Raw genomic sequence first — 20,765 nt, 5'->3', positions numbered from 1 at the left:
ATGAGGATACTGTCCCCCACCGCAGCTGGGGAAGGCCAGAGGCAGGGCACAAAGTTCAACTACTACAACACTCTCAGGACAAATGGGTAACATGGAAACCATCGGCATACGAACACAGTGAACTGGGCACCTGCAGTAGTCCCCAGCTTACACACAAAAAGAAAATGTGAAACCACCTTGTCAACAGTACACCTTTTATAGTCATTTCTTATTTTTCTTTTATTTTTTAAAAGTGATGGTTTTCTTCAGGATGAAATCCCCCTGATAAACACGAAGATTGAATTTCCAGGCTAACCCATAAAAGCCCATCCCTCGGATCTGAATTTGAGTATGAACAATGGCCCAGAACAGAGTCCCCATCAAAGAGGCCAGCAAAAGCTTTCACTGTTGAGTAGAGCCTTATGCAGAATTACCAAGTAAAAGATGTCTCTCTTCGGCAACCCTAAGACTCCATAAATGCCATTTCATCTTCTCGAAGGGAACCCCTCATTAAACCACTAATAAAAGGGCAAGTACCTCTGCTACATATCCACTAGCTTAAAAGTGAGAGCTAGGGAGGGGAGAGTTCCAGAGAGGACAGCAATAAGATAGGTTGAATGGACAGCTGTGAGTACAACAACCCTGCAAGGTAAGGCACTACAAAGGGGGAAACCAAGGCTCACAGGAATTCAGTGACATTAAAGCATTTGCTGAAGTCACATGGCTACTAAGTAGTAAGTGGAGGTGGATTTGAGCCCAGGCCAGTCTAGCCCCCTGCGGGCTGCCTGGTGCTACTGAGAAGCAGATGTCGTTTTGGTGACAGGAGCCAGGTGGGCGGCTGTCGGCAAGCACACGCTCTCGTGGGGGCCTGGGGAAAAGAGCAGTTTCTCTTTTTTTCAAGACTGTTTCATTCAAGGAAAGCAGGAGGGACAGGCAAAGGAGGGCAGCCCCACTCAAGTAAGCAGCCTGCACCAGGCACCCTGCCAAGCTTTCCTGAGGGGCAGGAGAGAGGTTTCAGCAGGCTTTGCCAGCTCCACTCCCCAAATGCAAAAGGACAGCTGGAGTCCCTGGGAAGTGGCCACTCCAGATTGACAGCTCCCTGACAAAAACAGTGGCAAGACCCAAAGTGCTAGGCTTCGAGACACTGGTGAAGGAGCTGTAAGACAGGGGCCCTCACAGCCCACTCGTCCTAATCAGCTTGTGTCCAGCAATAAAACTGGGGACCTAGAGAGAGAATTCACACCAACTGAGGCTTCTTCCAAAGAACAGGCTGGAGACTCAATGGCAGAACCTGCCCCACATGGCACCTCCAAAGGAGCAATTCAGCAGCTTTACACAAAGGATACCATATGTGAATTACTTTCAACCCTGCTTCCTGTAGCCACTCCCACCTATTTATTCCTCATTCCACTTCCAGAACAGTAGCACCAGAGGACCACCACCCCCATGCTGTTCCCTTGCTCATAATTGGCTGGTCCCTCAGGTCTAACCTTATCAAGACCAACCTCTTTTACACCCCACAGAATATTCAACTTTGCTTTCCAGTCTCCCCAGGAATCTTCTCTTCCATAAGACAATTTTTACTGTCTCACATGCAAGTGAAGTTGGTCCCAATTCCATACCTTTGTCCACCCTACCCCTCCAAAGCACTGCCTCTTTGGATTCCATCCAGTTGTCCAGGCCAGTAACTCTTCTAGACTTTGTTGATTATTCCCAGGTCTAAAATCTCCTCTCACAAATTTTAAGCACCACACTGTTTAAAGCTTAAATATCCAGCTGGGTGCAGTGGCTCATGCCTGTAATCCTAGCACTTTGAGAAGCCAAGGCAGGCAGATCACTTGAGGTCAGGAGTTCAAGAACGCCCTGACCAACATGGAGAAACCCTATCTCTACTGAAAATACAAAAATTAGCTGGGCAAAGTGGTGCATGCCTGTGGTCCCAGCTACTCAGGAGGCTGAGGCACAAGACTCACTCGAACTGGGGAGGCGGAGGTGGCAGTGAGCCGAGATCACACCACTGCACTCCAGCCTGGGCGACACTGCAAGACTCTGTCTCAAAAAAAAGAAAAGCCTTAAATATCCTGTAAGTGCTGCAGGGTCTAACTTCATGACTCATCAGGGTTTAAAGACCAACTCTGTCATGAAGCCATCTTTGAACAAATCCTTGAAGAAATTACCTAACCTCTCTGACTCTCCATTCCTCATTTGTAAAACAGGGGCAAAATCATAACTATAACATGTAAGCCAATTATTATCATAATTAAATGAGATGACGTACATAAAAGTGCCTGGCATAGTATTTGATTCATAATAGACACTTGACGGATTGGAGTTAGCTCAAGCGGTTACGTCCTCATGCCAGACTTTCCATAATGGACACTTGAAATTAGCGTACACACTCCACTACGATAGAGATCCATGTCACACTCTTCTCTGCCATGGTCCTCTGCTTCCCTCCCACTTACACCCTCTCTACCCCTATAATACTTCCTACAGCGCAGAGTGCACAGTAAGCCATAAGTCAGTATTAACACTTGCTAATTAACACAAAGCAGAATGTTTCCTTTTTAATCTTTTTTTTTTCTTTTGAGACAAGGTCTTACTCTGTTGCCCGGGCTGGAGTGCAATGGCATGATCATGGCTCACTGCAAACTCCACCTCCTGGGTTCAAGCGATTATCCTGCCTTAGCCTCCTGAGTAGTTGGGATTACAGGTGCCTGCCACCATGCCAGGCTAAGTTTTGTATTTTTAGTAGAGACAGAGTTTCACCATGTTGGCCAGGCTGATCTTGAACTCCTGACCTCAGGTGATCCGCCCACCTCGGCCTCCCAAAATGCTGGGATTACAGGCGTGAGCCACCGTGCATGGTCTTTCCTTTTTAATCTTACCACATGAGGTACATCCTATCCCGCACCTCAAGCAACATCTCTGTCCTGAGGCATATTCAGATTCATTAAATTCTTGTCATTGTGACATTGTCCTGTTGTTCTAGCCCTAAAAATAGATGTTCATGTTCACATCTTCCCTGTGTGTGGGAACAAGGGGAGTCCTAACTGATCACCACAATACTGAACAGACCAGACAGAGGCCTGATCTGCAACCATAGATCCCAGTCCTCTTGTCATTTCCCTGAGGGGCCCAGTGTGGGATCTTTTACCAAGCACGCTAGAATCACAACACAAATAACACTCAGCAAGTACCCAAGACACTTTTCCCTGGCTTTTCAAGGGTCAAACCTATGATGTTTCAGGTAATAAGATAACATGAAAATACCATATTGGCAGCTGGGTGCGGTGGCTCGTGCCTGTAATCCCAGCACTTTGGGAGACTGAGGCAGGCGGATCATTCGAGGTCAGGAGTTCCAGACCAACCTGACCAACATGGTGAAACACTGTCCCTAGTAAAAATACAAAAAAAATAGCCGGGCATGGTGGCACACGCCTGTAATCCCAGCTTGAACCCAGGAGGCGGAGATTGCAGCAAGCCAAGATCATGCCACTGCACTCCAGCCTGGGCAACAGAGCGAGACTCCATTTAAAAAAAAAAAAAAACAGAAAATCAGAAAAGACGCAGGCTTAATGGCACAGGTTCACAAATTGTGTAGTTTTTAGTTCTCTACTGTTTTCCTTTTAATTCCCCAAGACCTCAGCTATTCCACATCCCCACCATCTGTATCCCACCCATGACAAAGATGTACAAAGTGAAAGCAAAGGAAAACAGATATCTAACTCAGCTTATGAGGATGGGAGGAGTCCTCACAGAGAACACCTGAGCTGGCTTTAAAGGACCAACAGGGCTTTTCCAGGGGGATGAAGGGTGAGAGAATGCATTCCAGGTCAATGCAAGAGCATGAGCAAGCACATGGAGGGGCAAGAGCACGGAGCACCTAGAGAATAGAAAGTCCTTTGGGACAGAAAGAAAGTAAGCAGAGGTCAGGAAAGCTGGATCAACAGCTTTGGATAAACTGAGGTGATGTGCCATGTTAGAAAAGTCTGAATGGCACCATTGAGGATTTCAAGGCAGGAAAATGACATGATCAGACCTCTATTTTTAAAAATATCTGAGAGTGCAGTGTGACAGACTGGAAGGGAAAGCAAGGTGGTTGTTAGGAAGCTTCTACAACAGTCCAGGCAATAAAGGATGAGGGCCTGAGCCTTAGCAATGCAAGGGAAAGAGGAGGATATACCAGAATTTGGTGATTAATGGGATGTGATACTAAAAGAGACAGTGAGATAGCCATGTTCATAGCAGCATGATTCACAGGAGCCAAAAGGTGGAAGTAACACAGTGTCCCTGACAGATGACTGGATAAACAAGATGCAGTGTATACACACAATGGGATATTATCCTGCCTTACAAAGGAAGAAAACTGACACAACAACGTGGATTAACCTTGAGGACATTATGCCAACTGAAATGAGTCAGTCAAAAAGGACAAATATTGCATGATTCCACTTGCATAAAGTACCTAGAGTGGTCAAATCTGAGAGACAAAAAGTAGAATGATGGCTGTCAGAGGCTGAGAAAAGGGGAGAACAGGGAGTCATTGTTTAATGGGTACAGAGTTTCTATTTTGCAAGATGAAAAGAATTCTGAAGACAGACAGTGGTGATAATTGCAAAACAGTGTGAATGTACTTCAATGCCACTGAACTGTACATTTTAAAATGGTTAAGATGGTAAAGTTTACGTTATATGTATTTATTTTATCACAATTTAAGAAATAAGAAGAGAGAGCGGGGGTAGAATGGATGATACCATACATTGCTAAATCTGGGGCACTAAAATGGATGGCCGCTCCTTTAACTGAGCTCCAGTCCATAGGAAGAGGAATGCAGGGGAGGAAAAAGAGAATTCAGAGTTGCACAGATGTCTAGATTCAAAATGAGCAGAGAACGTGAACTTTTCCAAAAAGTCTTCCTGGCAGGATCAGCATCATCTCTCACATTCCAAAGCTCTAAAAATGGTACAACTTTAAAAGTAATGAACTACTGTCCAGAAGGGACAGCAAGTAACTTCTTGATTATGATTTTAGAAAAGCAGGATTTTAGGGTACACAGGGCAAATGACACAAAGACATCCATTTCACTCCTTTCTGAAACCCCAATCAAAGGACAGCAAAGGGATTTTTTAAAGATATGAGCTATAGCACTAAAGTCTGGAAAGCTGGACTAAATGAAAGCTAAAAGACTAAGATGGCGACGGAGCTGAATCCTAGGCCAGCAGCAGGGAAAGCCAAGATCCAACCTGATCTTCACCCCAGAATGCCCAAAAGACTCCAGAACTGGCAGTTCAAGATAACTCTGGAAGATGGGGTGAAGTAGGAGCTAAAATAAAGAGAAAGAGTTTCTATGTAGCCATCAGAGCCCCAAATCTCACCTCCACTCCCAGAGGCTCCTCCCTTTCCTGGCAAAGAACTGGAGAATGATTCTCTAAAGCAGATGAAAACAAAGGTTTCAGCGCTGGGGAAGAATGGGCTTAGTTAAGAATAGGGGCACCATCACGAACATGGGGACTAAGAGAATGTATGTGTATCAGTCCAGATTTGGTCAGAAAATAGATGCTATTCTAGGTATTACAGGCAGGAAGAGATTTGATACAGGAAATTAAAAGCTTAAAAAATCATGGGAAGGGCAGTGAGAGCCACAGTCAGAGAAATCACTGCCTATGTTCAGGAAATCGGGATGTACAAGCGTCACAAGAAACTGCACAGATAACGTCAGATCCCCCACCACTGAGCTAACTGTGTCCCAGAAGGACACTCAGATGCTGCTAGGAAAACCTCAGATCGACCAGGTGCCACAGTTGCAATAGGAAAGTGGCTGGCTTCTCCTTCTTTTTTGCCTTCTAAATCTCTTACTGGAAAAATCAATATCAGAATCTTACCACCAAGAGACTCTAGGAAATGCAATGTCCAGGAGCCAGCCCCTGCAATGATGGGAGAAGCTTAGCAAAGCACAGACACAGATGAGAACCTACAGGCACTATCCAGCTGGTATCCAATACCCAGATGGGGGGACCACCTTCACCCTCTGCTCCCACTCAGTTCCCTGAATAATGGCAGACAAGCCTATATTTTCCAGACAAGAGATCAGAATAGTCTCCTAACTGGTAGCCAAAGGAAAAAAAAAAAATTAAGACACTAACATTTAAGCTTCCTCAAAGAAAACCGCTCAGCCAGATCACCCTACAATGAAACTCACAGTTCAGAGAATAAAAAAAATTCCTATCTATGAAATAGTCAATTCCCAGCTCAAGTAGCTCTAATTTTTTCAAAAAGTGTCTATCAAATTCTCTAAATTTTAATTTGCTTCAAAAAGAATGTGCATGCAACATATGACATCTATGCTTGAGCTAAAATTAAGACAATAATTTAATGTGAACCCATAAAAGCTACATTTCAGGCGAGGTATGTGACTGGAATAAGTGGTTATATCTTCTTGCCTAAACTCTAGAACTTTGGTTTCCAAAGTAAGGCCTGGTAACCCTGTGACACCCCAGAGTCTTCAAGTAATTTGGGAGGTCAAAACTATTTTCTTTTTTTTTTTTTTTTTTTTTTTGAGACGGAGTCTAGCTCTGTCGCCCGGGCTGGAGTGCAGTGGCCAGTTCTCAGCTCACTGCAAGCTCCGCCTCCCGGGTTTATGCCATTCTCCTGCCTCAGCCTCCGAGTAGCTGGGACTACAGGCGCCCGCCACCTCGCCCGGCTAGTTTTTTGCATTTTTTAGTAGAGACGGGGTTTCACCGTGTTAGCCAGGATGATCTACGATCTCCTGACCTCGTGATCCGCCCGTCTCGGCCTCCCAAAGTGCTGGGATTACAGGCTTGAGCCACCGCGCCCGGCCTTCAAAACTATTTTCATAACATGAAGTTACTTGCCTTTCTCTCTCTCATTCTCTCACAGCATACAGTGGCATTTTTTCAAGGCTATATGACATGCAATGACATCATTTCAAACGCTAATAGAATGTAATTGTTCAAATTGTTTTAAATTTTTCTGTTTTAATTTCTAGTATGGTAAATAGCAACAGACATCACAGAAAAGCGTTTTGTGGTTCTCAAAAATGTTTAAGCGTATAAAGAGGTCAGAAAGCTTGAGAATCACTGCTTGAGAACAACTTTTCAGCTAGTTGCTTTTGGAAGGAAACTTTTGACATGTGAAACTAATAAGATTTACTTTAAGTTTGTATCTTCAAAGTGGAAAAAAAGTCTGTCTGCTCCTAAATTTTGCTTTACTACCTCGTATCAGTTTATCCATTAGGAGGAAGAGTTTTCCACAGAGATCCTAAATCAACTTTTTTTTCTCCCTGCAAGTAAGCATTATGATGGGAAGTCTCATTGCCTGCAAGGCAACGTGCATAGTACGATGGTAAAATGCAGAGAATCTACAGGGACTCAAACAAATACTTGTACACCAACAATTGAAGCAGCTTTATTCACAACAGTCAAAAGGTAGAAACAACCCGATGTCCATTAACAGGTGAATGGACAAATAAAATGTAACACATGTACATATATATGATGGAATATTATAGCCTTAAGAAGGAAGGAAATTCGGATACGTGCTACAACACTGAACCTTGATAACATTATGCTAAATGAAATAAGCCAGACACAAAAGGACAAATACTGTGTGATTCGACTTGTATAAAGTGCCTAGAATAAGCAAATTCACAGGGACAGAAAGTTGAATGGACATTACAAGGGGCTAGGAGAAGGGAGAAATGAGGGTTTATTGTCAAATAAATACAGAGTTTCAGTTTGGAAAGATGAAAAACTGGAGATAGACAGTAGTGATATTTACACAACAATGCGTAGTGATAGTTACACAACAATGCAAATGTAATTTAATGCCACTGAATTGTACAATTAAAATGAGTTAAAATGTTTCAATGCAAATGTAATTTAATGCCACTGAATTGTACAATTAAAACAAGTTAAAAGGTTTCAATGCAAATGTAATTTAATGCCACTGAATTGTACAATTAAAACAAGTTAAAATGTTTTGTTTGTTTGTCTTTTGAGACAGTCTCACTCTGTCGCCCAGGCTGGAGTGGAATGGCAGGATCTTGGCTCACTGCAACCTCTGCCCCCCAGGTTCAAGAGATTCTCCCTGTTTCAGCCTCCCGAGTAGCTAGGACTACACGCACCCGCCACCACGCCTGGCTAATTTTTGTATTTTTAGTAGAGATGGCGTTTTGCCATGTTGGCAAGGCTAGTCTCAAACTCCTGACCTCAGGTGATCTGCCCGCCTCCACCTCCCAAAGTGCTGGGATTATAGGCGTGAGCCACCACACCTAGCCAAAATGGTTTTAAACAGATTCTAGAGTCAAACAATCCGGATTCATATCCCAGCTCTACCACTTGCTCTCTGTGTGATCTTTGTACTTGAGTTTCCTCATCTGCAAAATGGTAACAGTATAAAACATAGGTTTGTTGTGATGATTAAATAATGAGTTCATATACGTATAATAATATATGCAATAATGAGAAGGCTTGGAATGATGCATGGCACCTAGTAAGTGCCCTATCACTAGGTCTCAAACTTTGGCATGTTTCAGAATCACCCAAATTGCTTATTAACACACAGACTGCTACACCCCACCCCCAGATATTCTGTTTCAGAAGGTCTGGGGTGGGACCAAAGAATTAGCAGTTCCCAAGACATGCTAGTGCTGCTGGTTCAGGGAGCACACTTTGAAAACTGCTCTATATACATGTAAGATGTCATTATTATTACTGGCAATGCCTGAAAGAATACCAGGCACATCAATAAATACTTGTGGAAGAAAGGACAGAAAGACAGAAAGATTCACTGAGCCCCTAACATGAAGTGTTCCCACAAGTAGATGGAGATCTCAAAGTCTTTCCTGGTGGATATCTAAACCAGCCACTCCCACCAGGTCCCTGTCATCAGAGTTTTCCAAAGACTCCCAGGAAGACAAAGAACCAACAGTGACATCTCAATATCACTGAGCCATCTCAGAACTTCCAAAAATGGGGAAAAAGTTCCTTCTTACAAAACAGTCCTGATGGGAGAAGGAAGAAGAGGTGGGGCTAAGGGGCAACCATTTATGCTGAGTCTCAGATCCCCTCTGGCCACCTTTTTGGTTCAGCCACTGTGGGCAGCTGATTGTCATAGCAGGTGCAGCCCAACAGTCTTAGCTTCAGCTGCACTGAGGACCTCTTGCTTCTCAGCTGCTGCTAGTCCTGCTCAGCCTGTCAAAATACTTCCCATTTGCAGACTCAGTGCCTACAAATACAGACTTGGAAGAGTGAGGGCTTTTCCACCCCTAGAACAAACCTTGACCAATGGGGGATGGGAGTCAGTGGATAAATACTGTACTCCCCTCTGCTCCATCTCAAGTGGACAATTCTGAGGCACACTCTGCAGTTACCCAGGGAGTCCTCAGTGAGTTTTAGCTCTAGCTGCCCACTGTGGAATACTCATTCTCGGAATGACTTTCCTTCTTTCTCTTTGTCACTATTCTCTTGCTCATAATTCCACTTCTGTTCCCTGGGATAACTTTCCAAAATAAACTGCCTTGTCTAAGCCTCCCCATTTTCAGTTGACCCAAGCTAAGACAAGGCATAAACAGCTCCACTTACAATGCAGGTGGGCAGGGGGGCAAAATTAGCACAAGAGAGCAAACCAAGAGGACAGACTAGAGCCGTTGTGCTGCATGACACGGACTACGTAATGCAGGCATTCAAAGGAAAGGATGAAGTCTGAAGCAGAAAGTGAAGGTTGAGAGAGAGCCCAGAAAAAAATGATCACAAGAGGAAGGTGGTCTTAGAAAAGGAAATGAGTTGGCCTAGTGCGGTGGCTCCCACCTATAATCCCAGCACTTTGGGAGGCCAAGGTGGGTGGATCACGAGGTCAGGAGTTCAAGACCAGCCTAGCCAACATAGTGAAATCCCGTCTCTACTAAAAATACAAAAAAGTAGCCAGGCGCGATTGTGGGCATCTGTAATCCCAGCCACTTGGGAGGCTGAGAAAGAAAAGGAAATGAGTCTTACACATGGACAAGCCAGAGACTCGCCTCACTGGAACTGACCACCTGGAAACTGAAGAGACACAGGACCAAAGTACATCCAGATAAATGAGCAGCTCAACAACCAAAGAGATGAGAGGAGATTTCCATGCTGGTCCAGGGAGGCTTACAAGCAGAAGTGTGAACCAAGATATCCCTCCTCCACTTAAGCACACAAAACTTCCTACATAACCCCTGACAACCAGACTCTTGGGCTTACAATTTGTGATTAACTCTTTTTCTTTCTCTCTCTCTCTTTTTTTTTCTTTTAGACAGAGTTCTAATAGATAATTTTAGAATTTTTGTATTTTTTTTTAGTAGAGATGCAGTTTCACCATGTTGGCCAGGATGGTCTTGATCTCTTGATGTCGTGATCTGTCTGCCTTGGCCTCCCGAAGTGCTAGGATTACAGGCATGAGCCACCACACCCGGTCATGACTGACTATTTTGCTTTCTTCTTTCTTCCTTCTATTCTTCTCTCTTTCCTCCTGTTTCATTTTTTTATTTTTTTATTTTATTTTATTTTTTTTTTTTGAGACGGAGTCTCACTCTGTTGCCCAGGCTGGAGTGCAGTGGCACAGTCTCGGCTCACTGCAACCTCCACCTCTGGAGTTCAAGCAAGTCTCCTGCCTCAGCACCCCCCAACCCCTACTCCCCAGTAGCTGGGATTACAGGTGTGCACCACCATGCCCAGCTAATTTTTGTGTTTTTAGGAGAGACGGGGTTTCACCACGTTGACCAGGCTAGTCTCGAACTCCTGACCTCAAGTGATCCACCCGCCTTGGCCTCCCAAAGTGCTGGGATTACAGGTGTGAGCCACCTCGCCTGGCCTTTCCTCCTTTTTTAAAGCAAATGTGAATGTGATTACTAATTGGCCAGACACACTTTATGTATTCATTTATTTAATCCACAAAACAACCTTTTGAGATAGGTTGTTATTGTCTCCATTTTACAGATGGAGAAACTGGTGCTCAGAGAAGTTACACACTGGGTGACAGAGACAGGATTCAAACACTGCCAGTCTGGGCTCTCTCCTTCACATTTGCCCCCCACAATGAAGTCATCACATTCTATGTGATAATCCCCCTGATTCCTTTCTCAACATTTCCCATATGTTTTATCCTCACCATGTGCAGAGCCTGTAACTCCATGGAATTCATACATTTCCAAAGCATTCACTGAGTTCGTGGTATATATACCAGATGCTAGACCAGCTGCTGGGAATAACACAAAGTCCCCACTCTCCAGGAAGGTCACACTCAAAGGCAGAGACAAGCACGTGAACATGTCGCTGGGGGTTAGACAGGAGTGCTTACGTCTAGTGGGAGGCAATATGGAAATGATTCATAGAGCCAGAACCACTTGAATTCAGTCTTGAAAAGAAGCTCCACTGGGAAGGTGCATTACAGACCTTGCACAATGAACCAAACCATGGAGAGGTGAACCTACATGTCAAGGTGGGAGCGTGGGCCCAGGATGAAATCAAAGATGTAGGTGAAAAACAAATTCTCACTCATCCCAAAATAGCTGTTATTGAGCATCTGCTATGTGTTAAGCCCTAGGAGGTAGGAAGAAGAGAAGAGAGATACTAATACACTACTCATATCCCACAAAGGTGAAGAATGGCAAAGGTCTACAGACAGTGCCTTAGACATGGTAGGTACATCACAAAGATTTGCTGATTCACAGTCTTTCTCCAACATCACTTTAAATCACATGACCAAGAATAGCTTTCCGTAACTGACCGTATAAAATCAAGACCAAATGTTTTCCAGATGCAAGGCCCCCATCGTCTACTCTCTACTTGGTTCTGCCTCACTTCTTGCTACTTGCCAAATGTATCTTTTTATTCTAAATACATTACAGGCAAATTAGTGGGAAATATTCACACTTTATATCTCCTTTGCACATATAATTTCCCTGGCCTGGAATATTGATCTCCCTTATTTTCTAGCCATCTTTGTACATAACCTTTTTCAAAAGTAACCAATGCAGGGATGATTTTTTTTTTTCCACTCAGCTGGTTTTGGCCTTTTCCCTAAGACATCCCATGACGCTTGTGGATTAAAGTTTCTGGTGTGTTTAGCACCAATGGATTTTGCTCTTTACGGTCCTTATAGTCATGCATGTATGAGATGGCACATAGTAGGTGCTGAAGAAACCCTTATCAGACTCATAGTGTAGTGTTACATACCGTAACAAAATACTGGCTGGTTGCAGTGGCTCATGCCTGTAATCCCAGCACTTTGGGAGGCCAAAGTGAGTGGATCACTTGAGGTCAGAAGTTCGAGACCAGCCTAACCAACATGGCGAAACCCTGTCTCTACTAAAAATACAAAACTAGCCTGGTGTGGTGGCACACGCCTGTAATCCCAACTACTTGGGAGGCTGAGGCAGGAGAATCGCTTGACTCCAGGAGGTGGAGGTTGCAGTGAGCTGAGATCATGCCATTGCACTTCAGCCTGGGCAACAAGAGCAAAAATCCATCTCAAAAAAAAAAAACACTTCCCATTATCAAGCACTGTGCTTTAAGATAAATATTATCAAACCTTCCTTCCCTTCCTCCCCTGAAACATAGATAATGAAATATACTGATTCATCAGCCTTGTAAATTAATCCCAGTCTCCCTCAAGGAACTGCTATGATGTGACTGAAATCATCAGTCTACACTGGACGAGATGTTTCTAGAATAGTAACATTCTAGAAACACACACAGTAAGCTCCCAATAACTATTTGTGGAAGTGAATTAAAACAATCAGCCTTTTTTCCCACACCTGCTATCCACTACATTATGCAGCAAAAACTTCCAAGAGCAAAGTTTGTAAGCAGAATTTGAAGAAGAGCCCAAATCAAACATGGGGAAAGTCACTTGACCCACTTTCCATGTCATGCTATCCTAAAAGACTTAAGCCACTTTCTTCTTCCTGGAGGTAACAGTCTGTCAGTTGCTTAGGTTAGTTAGGACTATCATCCCTCTCCAACTTTAGGAACTGCCCAACACTGGCCATACAATCTGAAAATGGCATTTTCAAATAATTTATGGATAACATACTAAGAAAGGACTGCCGATTGTCACATTCCACTCGGTGGATCTTTTCGAAAGAAAAAAAAGTAAGCAATCAAAAAATAAGTTAGGTTTTATCCCTCAAATGATATGTAATTACCATAAATAAAAAAACTAATGTCACAGAGAGGATACTAACTCTGATACTCCAATGTGTATCAAGCAAAAATGCTTTGCAGCCAGCCAAAATCAACCCACAGATAATAAAGGAAACTTTGGAAATGTTGCCGCTCATTTGGACTTTTCTTTTCCCCTCTGACAATACTCCACATACTATGAATCAAAGGTATTGGACAATTGCGAGGCCTGCCTCAGTCCATCCAATCCATGCGCCTTCCAATGCATTGAGATCCGCTGGGTGACATATGAGATCTAAAGTGGGTGGATAAAAATAACTTGGTCCTCAAAAAGACATGATAAACGCCAGACAGCTGAGTCACTTAGAAGCCTATTTTGACTTTTGAAAGGGACATTCACCTCCTGCTGCTTCTCACACATTGACATAGAACCAGGTGAAAACCACCACCAACCGCCCCGGGGAAGAAGGCGGCGATCCCTCTCAGCTTCCTCTTCCATTCTCCGAGGTCACGACTCGGGATTGAACTTTTAATAATTTATACTTGAGCATGTCAGTCCAAGTGACTCATTTAGAAGGGTAAGGGGGGAAGGCTTAAGAAAACCATTACAATCCAGTAGATCCCCTATTTCTGCTGCCCGAGTGGAGGCACCGGAAGGTTTCGTCTGCCTTTTTTTTTTTTTTTTTTTTTTTTTGAGACGGAGTCTTGCTCTGTCGCCCAGGCTGGAGGACAGTGGCGCGATCTCGGCTCACTACAGCCTCCTCCTTCCCGGTTCAAGCGATTCTCAAGCCTCAGCCTCCTGAGTAGCTGGAACTACAGGCGCCCGCCACCACACCCGTCTAATTTTGGGGGTTTTTAAAGTAAAGACGGGGGTCTCGCCATATTAGCCAGGCTGGTCTCGAACTCCTGACCTCAGGCGATCCGCCCGCCTCCGCCTCTTAAAGTGCTGGGATTACAGACGTGAGCCACCGCGCCCGGCCCTGACATTCTAAAGGCAAGGAAAGGAGTAGGGTGAAATGGGAAGTGGTGGAAGAAAAGCTCAGAGAGCAAATCAGAATTGTCCAGGAGTGGGGATCCCTGAGCAGAGCAAGTGGTCCCAGAAAAAGAAGGGCTGTGTGTCCGGGGGTTTGGAGGAATCATCCCGTCCACCTACCCGCCCTGCGCTCTGCCCCGGGGAGGACACAAACGATCTGCAACGTGCAGTTCGGAACAGGGAACTCGTGGACCTCATCTATCTTTAAACGGCGGCGGGGCTGTGTGCAAGCTGCTGGGAATTGGGCCCTTCCAGCCTAGGGAGGCTGGAGGAGCAAAGCCACCAGTCTTCGGCTGCAGCAGCCCTGGGGCGCTCACTGTCTGCCGAACTGCAGTGCTCCTGAGCCAACTCTGCCGCCCGGAGAAAGAGAAGAGGTCCCCGGCAGCCACTGCGCATCTTCTCCCCCGGCTTCACGTGCTGCAGGCCGCCAGCCCCGCGACCCTCCCCCGAGGCGCCTCACTTACGGGGGAGTCGTAGGAGAAGGCGCACTCGTTCTTGTAGACCCTGTCGCCGGACCTGGGCACGCGGATCGTGGGCATGTGGGGCACCAGCAGCTCGCCGATGTCTCCTGCAGCCATCTTCCGGCCTCCGCTGCCGCCCGGCATGCCCAACAGGGCGCCCCGGCGCTGCATGGCCTCGGCACGCACCGGAGCCGAGCGAGCCGAGCCGGAGCCGGAGCGCGCTGTCCGCCGGCGGCGGTGGCGCCAGCGAGCGGGCGGACGGGCGGGCTGCGCGGGCGACCGCAGCCGGGCGAGCCGGGGCGGGCGGGGAGAGCGGGCCGCGGGGCGGGAGCGGGCACCGGGGGCTCGGGGCGGGCTGGCGACGCTGCTATTTTTAATCCAATGGCGAGTCTCCGGCCCAGCTGCAGCGTCAGGCGGGGCTGGGGAGCGCCAGCCGCAGCGCGCAGGGGAGGGGGAGCTGGAGAGGGGCCCTGCGAGCCGGCCGGGCTCGGCGGCGGGGGCCGGAGGGCGAGCCCCTGAGGCGTCCGCGCTGGAGCCCGAGCGGGCTGGCGGCCGACCGCGGCCCGGGAGAGCCACGGGAAAACACCACGTAGGTGTTTTCTATCCCGAACTGTTGGCTTGCAGAGGGGCAACTCCGATGAGACAAACACAAAGAGCAGGATTGGGGGTTTTAAAAACCGCTTGCTTTTAAAACAGCCGAAGACTAGAGCGGTGACGTCCCCGCATTGGGTAGGGGCGGGACTCGATGTACAAATCTGGAATCTAACGTGAGGCTTAAATCTAAATTTGCGCCATGCACTTCAGTGTTTCCCCACTAAGCTTCGTTCCATACTTTAACATCCAAAGCTCAAAAATAGAGGGAATAGAACAAGATCGAGTGAGGATAGAGGGTGTGTGTGCGTGTGTGTAATAATAATATAGGTTTTCTTACATATTTGAGGAAGTCAGGGATGGTCAAGATTTTTTCAGGGCGTCGGGAGGCTTTCTATTTTTCTCGGCCTTTGGAGTATTTTCTATGTGATTCAAAGTTCCCATGTCGAACATTCAGTGGCCTGATTTGAGGATTTTGTAGGCAAACATACATATTCCTGTCTTACTCATCAGTTCCTCAAAATCAATGATGAATGGGGTTGGGCTGGGGCTCCCAGCGTACTCTCATTTTCTCCAAAAAACTCATAAGACGGTTTCAATGACATAGAGGTTCTCTAACTACACCCAACATATATATTCATAGCAGGGTATCCAGTTAATGAAACGCAGAAAGAGCGAGAAATAGTGAACCAAAACGCTAATTTTTGTAAGCTTCTCCCAGATCAGATAGTCCTTAAGATCTTCTTTTTTTTTTTTCTTTCTTACATTATTTATCTGTTAACTCTCCCTGATTCTCCAGACCTATCTCGAGATTTCCATACCCTCAAGCAAGCCTCGAGCGCACCACACTTTCTTATAACTCACCACTCCCAAATGCTATCTGTTGGAAACGAAGGAGGTGGCACTGAGCAAAAAATCAGACACTATTGTCATCTTCATCATTGGGCAGATACTCTCAGCGAGCTTTTGCTTTGAATTTAGTCTCATCAGCTTATTACCTTTCAGGTTCATGGATGATGTTTTCTCCAATTACAGAGATAGACTTGGTTTTACGAAACTTAAAAATTTAATCTTAGATTAAATGCAAATTAAATCAGTGAGACACTGTTTTTCATCCGTTGGGCTGATAAAGATATACTGAGTTAGCATGGGTTTGGGAAATAGACCCTCATGTACATTGCTGGTGGGGATAAAAACGATAAACCTCTTTGGAAGGAAATGTAATAATACCAATCATAACTTTATATGTGCATACTGTTTTCCCCAGCATTTCCTTGTCTAGACATTTATGCAACAGATAAATTCAGGCTATGTAAAGATATTTGTCAGAGCACTGTTTCGAGTAACAAATGTCTGGGGAAAACCTAAAGATCCTTCTGTAGAAAGTGGTTATAATACAGTACCATTGAAAAGAATGAAGTTGCTCTACATGTGCTGATGTGGAACAATCTCCAGATTATTACTAGATGAAAAAAAGCAATTTAAGCAAACTAGTGTATAAAAGCAAGGAATACATGCAAGGCTGATAATATGCAGTGGGCACTTTGGCATGTCGTATGTACCATGGGCCTTCCTTCCAGTTGGTTGTACCTGTGGGAAATATTTTTAATGTAGCCCTTTAAGATATATATATGTGTATGCATGCCCACTTGTTTGGCTTTAGGATGTCTCTAGAGCAATACACAAGAAACTAGTGACAGTAAGGATCTGTGGAGAAGAACAGAAAGCCTGAGGCTAAGGGAGAACTTACTACCTGATATGGTTAGGCTGTGTACCCACCCAAATCTCATCTTGAATTCCCACGTGTTGTGGGAGAGACTCAGTAGGAGGTAATTGAATCATGAGGGCAGGTCTTTCCCTTGCTGTTCTTGTGATAATGAATAAGCCTCACAAGAACTCATGGTTTTACAAACGGGAGTCTCCCTGCACGAGCTCTCTCCTATTGTCTGCCTCTATGTGAGACCTGCCTTTCACCTTCCACCATGATTGTGAAGCCTCCCCAGCCACGTGGAACTGTAAGTCCAAATAAAACTTTCTTTTGTGAATTGCCCGGTCTCAGCTATGTCTTTGTCAGCAGCGTGAAAACAGATTACTACACTACCACGTTTTAGCTTTCTGTACGATTCCATTTGTATTATGTGCAAGCATTGCTTTACCTCCCACCCCCCCCTTTCTTTTTTGAGATGGAGTCTCCCTCTGTCGCCCATGCTGGACTGCAATGGCGCCATCTCAGCTCACTGCAACCTCCGCCTTCTGGGTTGACGCGATTCTCCCGCCTCAGCCTTCCAAGTAGCTGGGACCGCAGATGCACGCCACCACACCCAGCTAATTTTTTATTTTTTATTTATTTATTTTTGTTAGAGACGGGGTTTCATCACGTTGGCCAGTCTGGTCTTGAACTCCTGACCTCAGGTGATCCACCCACCTCGGCCTCTCAAAGTGCTGGGATTACAGGCGTGAGCCACCACGCCCGGCCTCAAGTATTGCTTTAAAAATTAATTAAAACTCAGCCGTCGCTCTCCAACACGAGCACTGCCTGTCACTCGCAGCACTCCAGCAGAAGGGGTCTAAGTAAGGAGGTCTCTATACCAGGGCTGGTACAAAGCTGACTGCCCAAAAATCAATTGGTGGTAAAGAACCCAGGAAGCAATCCCAGCACTCTGGGAGGCCGAGGCGGGTGGCTCACGAGGTCAGGAGTTCAAGACCAGCCTGGCCAAGATGGTGAAAGCCCGTCCCTAGTAAAAATACAAAAAAAAAATAGCCGGGCGCTGTGGCAGGCGCCTGTAATCCCAGCTACTGGGGAGGCTGAGGCAGGAGAATAGCTTGAACCTGGGGGGCGGAGGTTGCAGTGAGCCACGATCCCGCCACTGCACTCCAGCCTGGGCGACAGAGTGAGACTCCATCTCAAAAAAAAAAAAAAACAAACAAACCCAGGAAGCAACTAGCTACAAACGCCACAAGCGTGCGCCCTCTACTGGACAAGTGAGGAAACTCCATCATTACAGACCTGGTACTGGTACTGTGGCACTGTGGCACTCGGTGAAATTAGACGTTATCAGAAGTCCTCTGAACTTCTGATTCGCAAACTTCCCTTCCAGTGTCTGGTGCGAGAAATTGCTCAGGACTTTAAAACAGATATGCACTTCCAGAGTGCAGCTGTTGGTGCTTTGCAGGAGGCAAGTGAGGCCTATCTGGTTGGCCTTTTTGAAGACACCAACCTGTGTGCTATCCGTGCCGAACATGTAACAATTATGCCAAAAGACATCCAGCTAACACACCAGGTACGTGGAAAATGTGCTTAAGAATCCACTATGCTGGGCACCGTGGCTCACGCCTGTAATTCCAACACTTTGGGAGGCCGAGGCGAGGGGGTACACCTGAGGTGGGGAGTTCAAGACCAGCCTGACCAACATGGAGAAAGTACATTTTTTGGCTGTTTTTTGTTTGTTTGCTTGCTTTCGTTTTTGAGACAGAGTCTCACTCTGTCACGCTGGCTGGAGGGCAGTGGTGTGATCTCGGCTCACTGCAACCTCCGCCTCCCTAGTTCAAGCAATTTTCTGCCTCAGCCTACTGAGTAGCTGGGATTATAGGCGTCCGCCACCATGTCCGGCTAATTTTTGTATTTTTAGTAGAGATAGGGTTTCACCATCTTGGCCAGGCTTGTCTTGAACTCCTGATCTTGTGATCCACTCATCTCGGCCTCCCAAAGTGCTAGGATTACAGTCATGAGCCACCGCAACCAGCCCAAGTTTTTAATGTTGTCTGTCTTCTGTGCCGTTCCTGTAAGTTTGCTATTAAAATATATTAAACTATAAAAAATTAATTAAAACTCAATTGTAAAAGCACTACAAGTTCAGTGATTAGTAATAGTAATAGAAATTGAAGTTGCAGTGCATTCCAACTTTTTTCATATAATGGCACACATTGAAAATGATATTTGTACAACCCACTGAAGCGATCAGTCAAGGATGCATCTTGCAGCCAGAACCTACTAATCTGAGGATTCTGATCACCATAGGTCCCATCCATGGCCTCTCAGAGCACTGAGGAGACACCAAACCTGAATCCCATCTCTGTGTACCAGAATGCCAATGGCACACCAGATGGAAAGTTCTACTCAAACCAGGGAAAAATAGAAAACATCTAAACATAGAGAAATGATTAAAGTAGACACATCTACTCAAAGATGCGTATACAAACTTAAAATGATAATTATGAAAATGATTGATTTAATGTGTTTATAGAATGCTGCGTAACATGCTTGCTATGCTTATATAACTTTATTGCAACTGGGTAAAAATAAATATCCATTTTGACAAGACTGGAAAATTTAAATACGTTTGGGATTAGGTTATAAGATTTTGTTTCTATTTTCAAAATGTTTCCAATGATATCGCATTTGTTTTGTAATATAAAAAGTTATTAGTTGGGCGCGGTGGCTCACACCTGTAATCCAGCACTTTGGGAGGCCAAGATGTGCAGATCACCTGAGGTCAGGAGTTCGAGACCAGACTGATCAAAAAGGTGAAAACCCATCTCTACTAAAAATACAAAAATTAGCCAGGCATGGTGGCAGGTGCTGGTAGTGTAGTCCCAGCTACTCAGGAGACTGAGACAGAAGAATTGCTTGAACCCGGGAGGCAGAGGTTGCAGTGAGCTATGATCGTGCCATTGCATTCCAGCCTGGGTGATGGAGCAAGACTTCATCTCAAAAAAAAAAAAAAGTTATCAAGACAAAAATGTTAGTAAAAGAAGTTTCACTGCAGTGTGACAACTGTCTTAATCATGACGTTTTAGGAAAACATCTGGTTCAATTACTGGAATATTTAAGCTTAATTTTGCAGATTCTACATATGAATTTTTTTTTAAGAGAGAGGATCTCTGTTGCCCAGGCTATATATCACAGTGGCACAATCAGACCTCACTGCAGCCTCAAACTCCTGGGCTTCCAGGTTCCAGTGATCTTCTTGCCTCGACCTCCTCAGCAACTGGGACTACAGGCACACACCACTGTGCCAGGCTAATTTTTTTCTTTTTTTAGAACCAGAGTCTTGCTGTGTTGTCCAGGCTGGTTCTGAACTCCTGGGCTCATGTGATCCTCTCACCTTTGTCTCACAAACTGCTGGAATTACAGGTGTGAGCCACTGTGCCCAGCCTAATATGAATTTATAACTATTTTACTACTAGGCTAGTTTCTGTATGTGAATCCCAGTCAATGAGCAAGAGGAAAGAAGATGATGGGTAAACAATTTTCCAACATAAATTCAAAGTCTTACTACAGAGGTTTTAGGAGACATGAAGACTATGAACTGACTTTTGCCACATCAGGGTGTCAGGCCCCCAAGTCACTCTACTGCTCCAAACTCTCCTCTCATGATCCAGGGTGGAGCCCAGGCTACAATAGACTGAAAGATAGACGGAGGCATTCAAGCGCCTCTTACACCCAGCAATGATCCATCTTTCAGACTGTACCTCCCACTCTTACACATCTTGTGAGCTTAGCTTACTCTTCCGTAGCCTTTATGAAAG

At 45.3% G+C, this 20,765-nt stretch overlaps 2 protein-coding genes across 4 annotated transcripts in view; one reads left to right on the top strand and one right to left on the bottom strand.

Annotated features, from left to right (window-relative positions):
* USP13 (ubiquitin specific peptidase 13) overlaps positions 1-15,368 on the bottom strand; it is a 135,893-nt gene extending 120,525 nt beyond the window's left edge. For 2 of the 3 annotated variants that reach the window (XM_033211775.1, XM_033211779.1), the window contains exon 1: positions 14,649-15,368. In XM_033211775.1, coding sequence (XP_033067666.1) covers positions 14,649-14,816 — 168 coding nt within the window. In that variant the 5' untranslated portion in view covers positions 14,817-15,368. The remainder of the gene's footprint in view (positions 1-14,648) is intronic. The other variant, XM_033211774.1, reaches the window with a different exon arrangement.
* LOC117078507 (histone H3-like centromeric protein HTR12) lies at positions 14,815-18,538 on the top strand. Its single transcript, XM_033202065.1, is given in 6 exon segments — positions 14,815-14,934; positions 15,079-15,234; positions 15,342-15,412; positions 18,171-18,190; positions 18,193-18,257; positions 18,260-18,538. Coding segments are annotated over 6 exon segments (711 nt in total).
* Positions 18,539-20,765: the final 2,227 nt, after the last annotated feature.

This window comes from Trachypithecus francoisi, unplaced genomic scaffold, assembly GCF_009764315.1.
Source record: "Trachypithecus francoisi isolate TF-2019V2 unplaced genomic scaffold, Tfra_2.0 Lachesis_group0, whole genome shotgun sequence".
In the NCBI taxonomy this organism is placed as follows: domain Eukaryota; kingdom Metazoa; phylum Chordata; class Mammalia; order Primates; family Cercopithecidae; genus Trachypithecus; species Trachypithecus francoisi.
The sequence above is the reverse complement of the archived record's forward strand: the minus strand, read 5'-3'. Positions and strand labels throughout refer to the sequence as shown.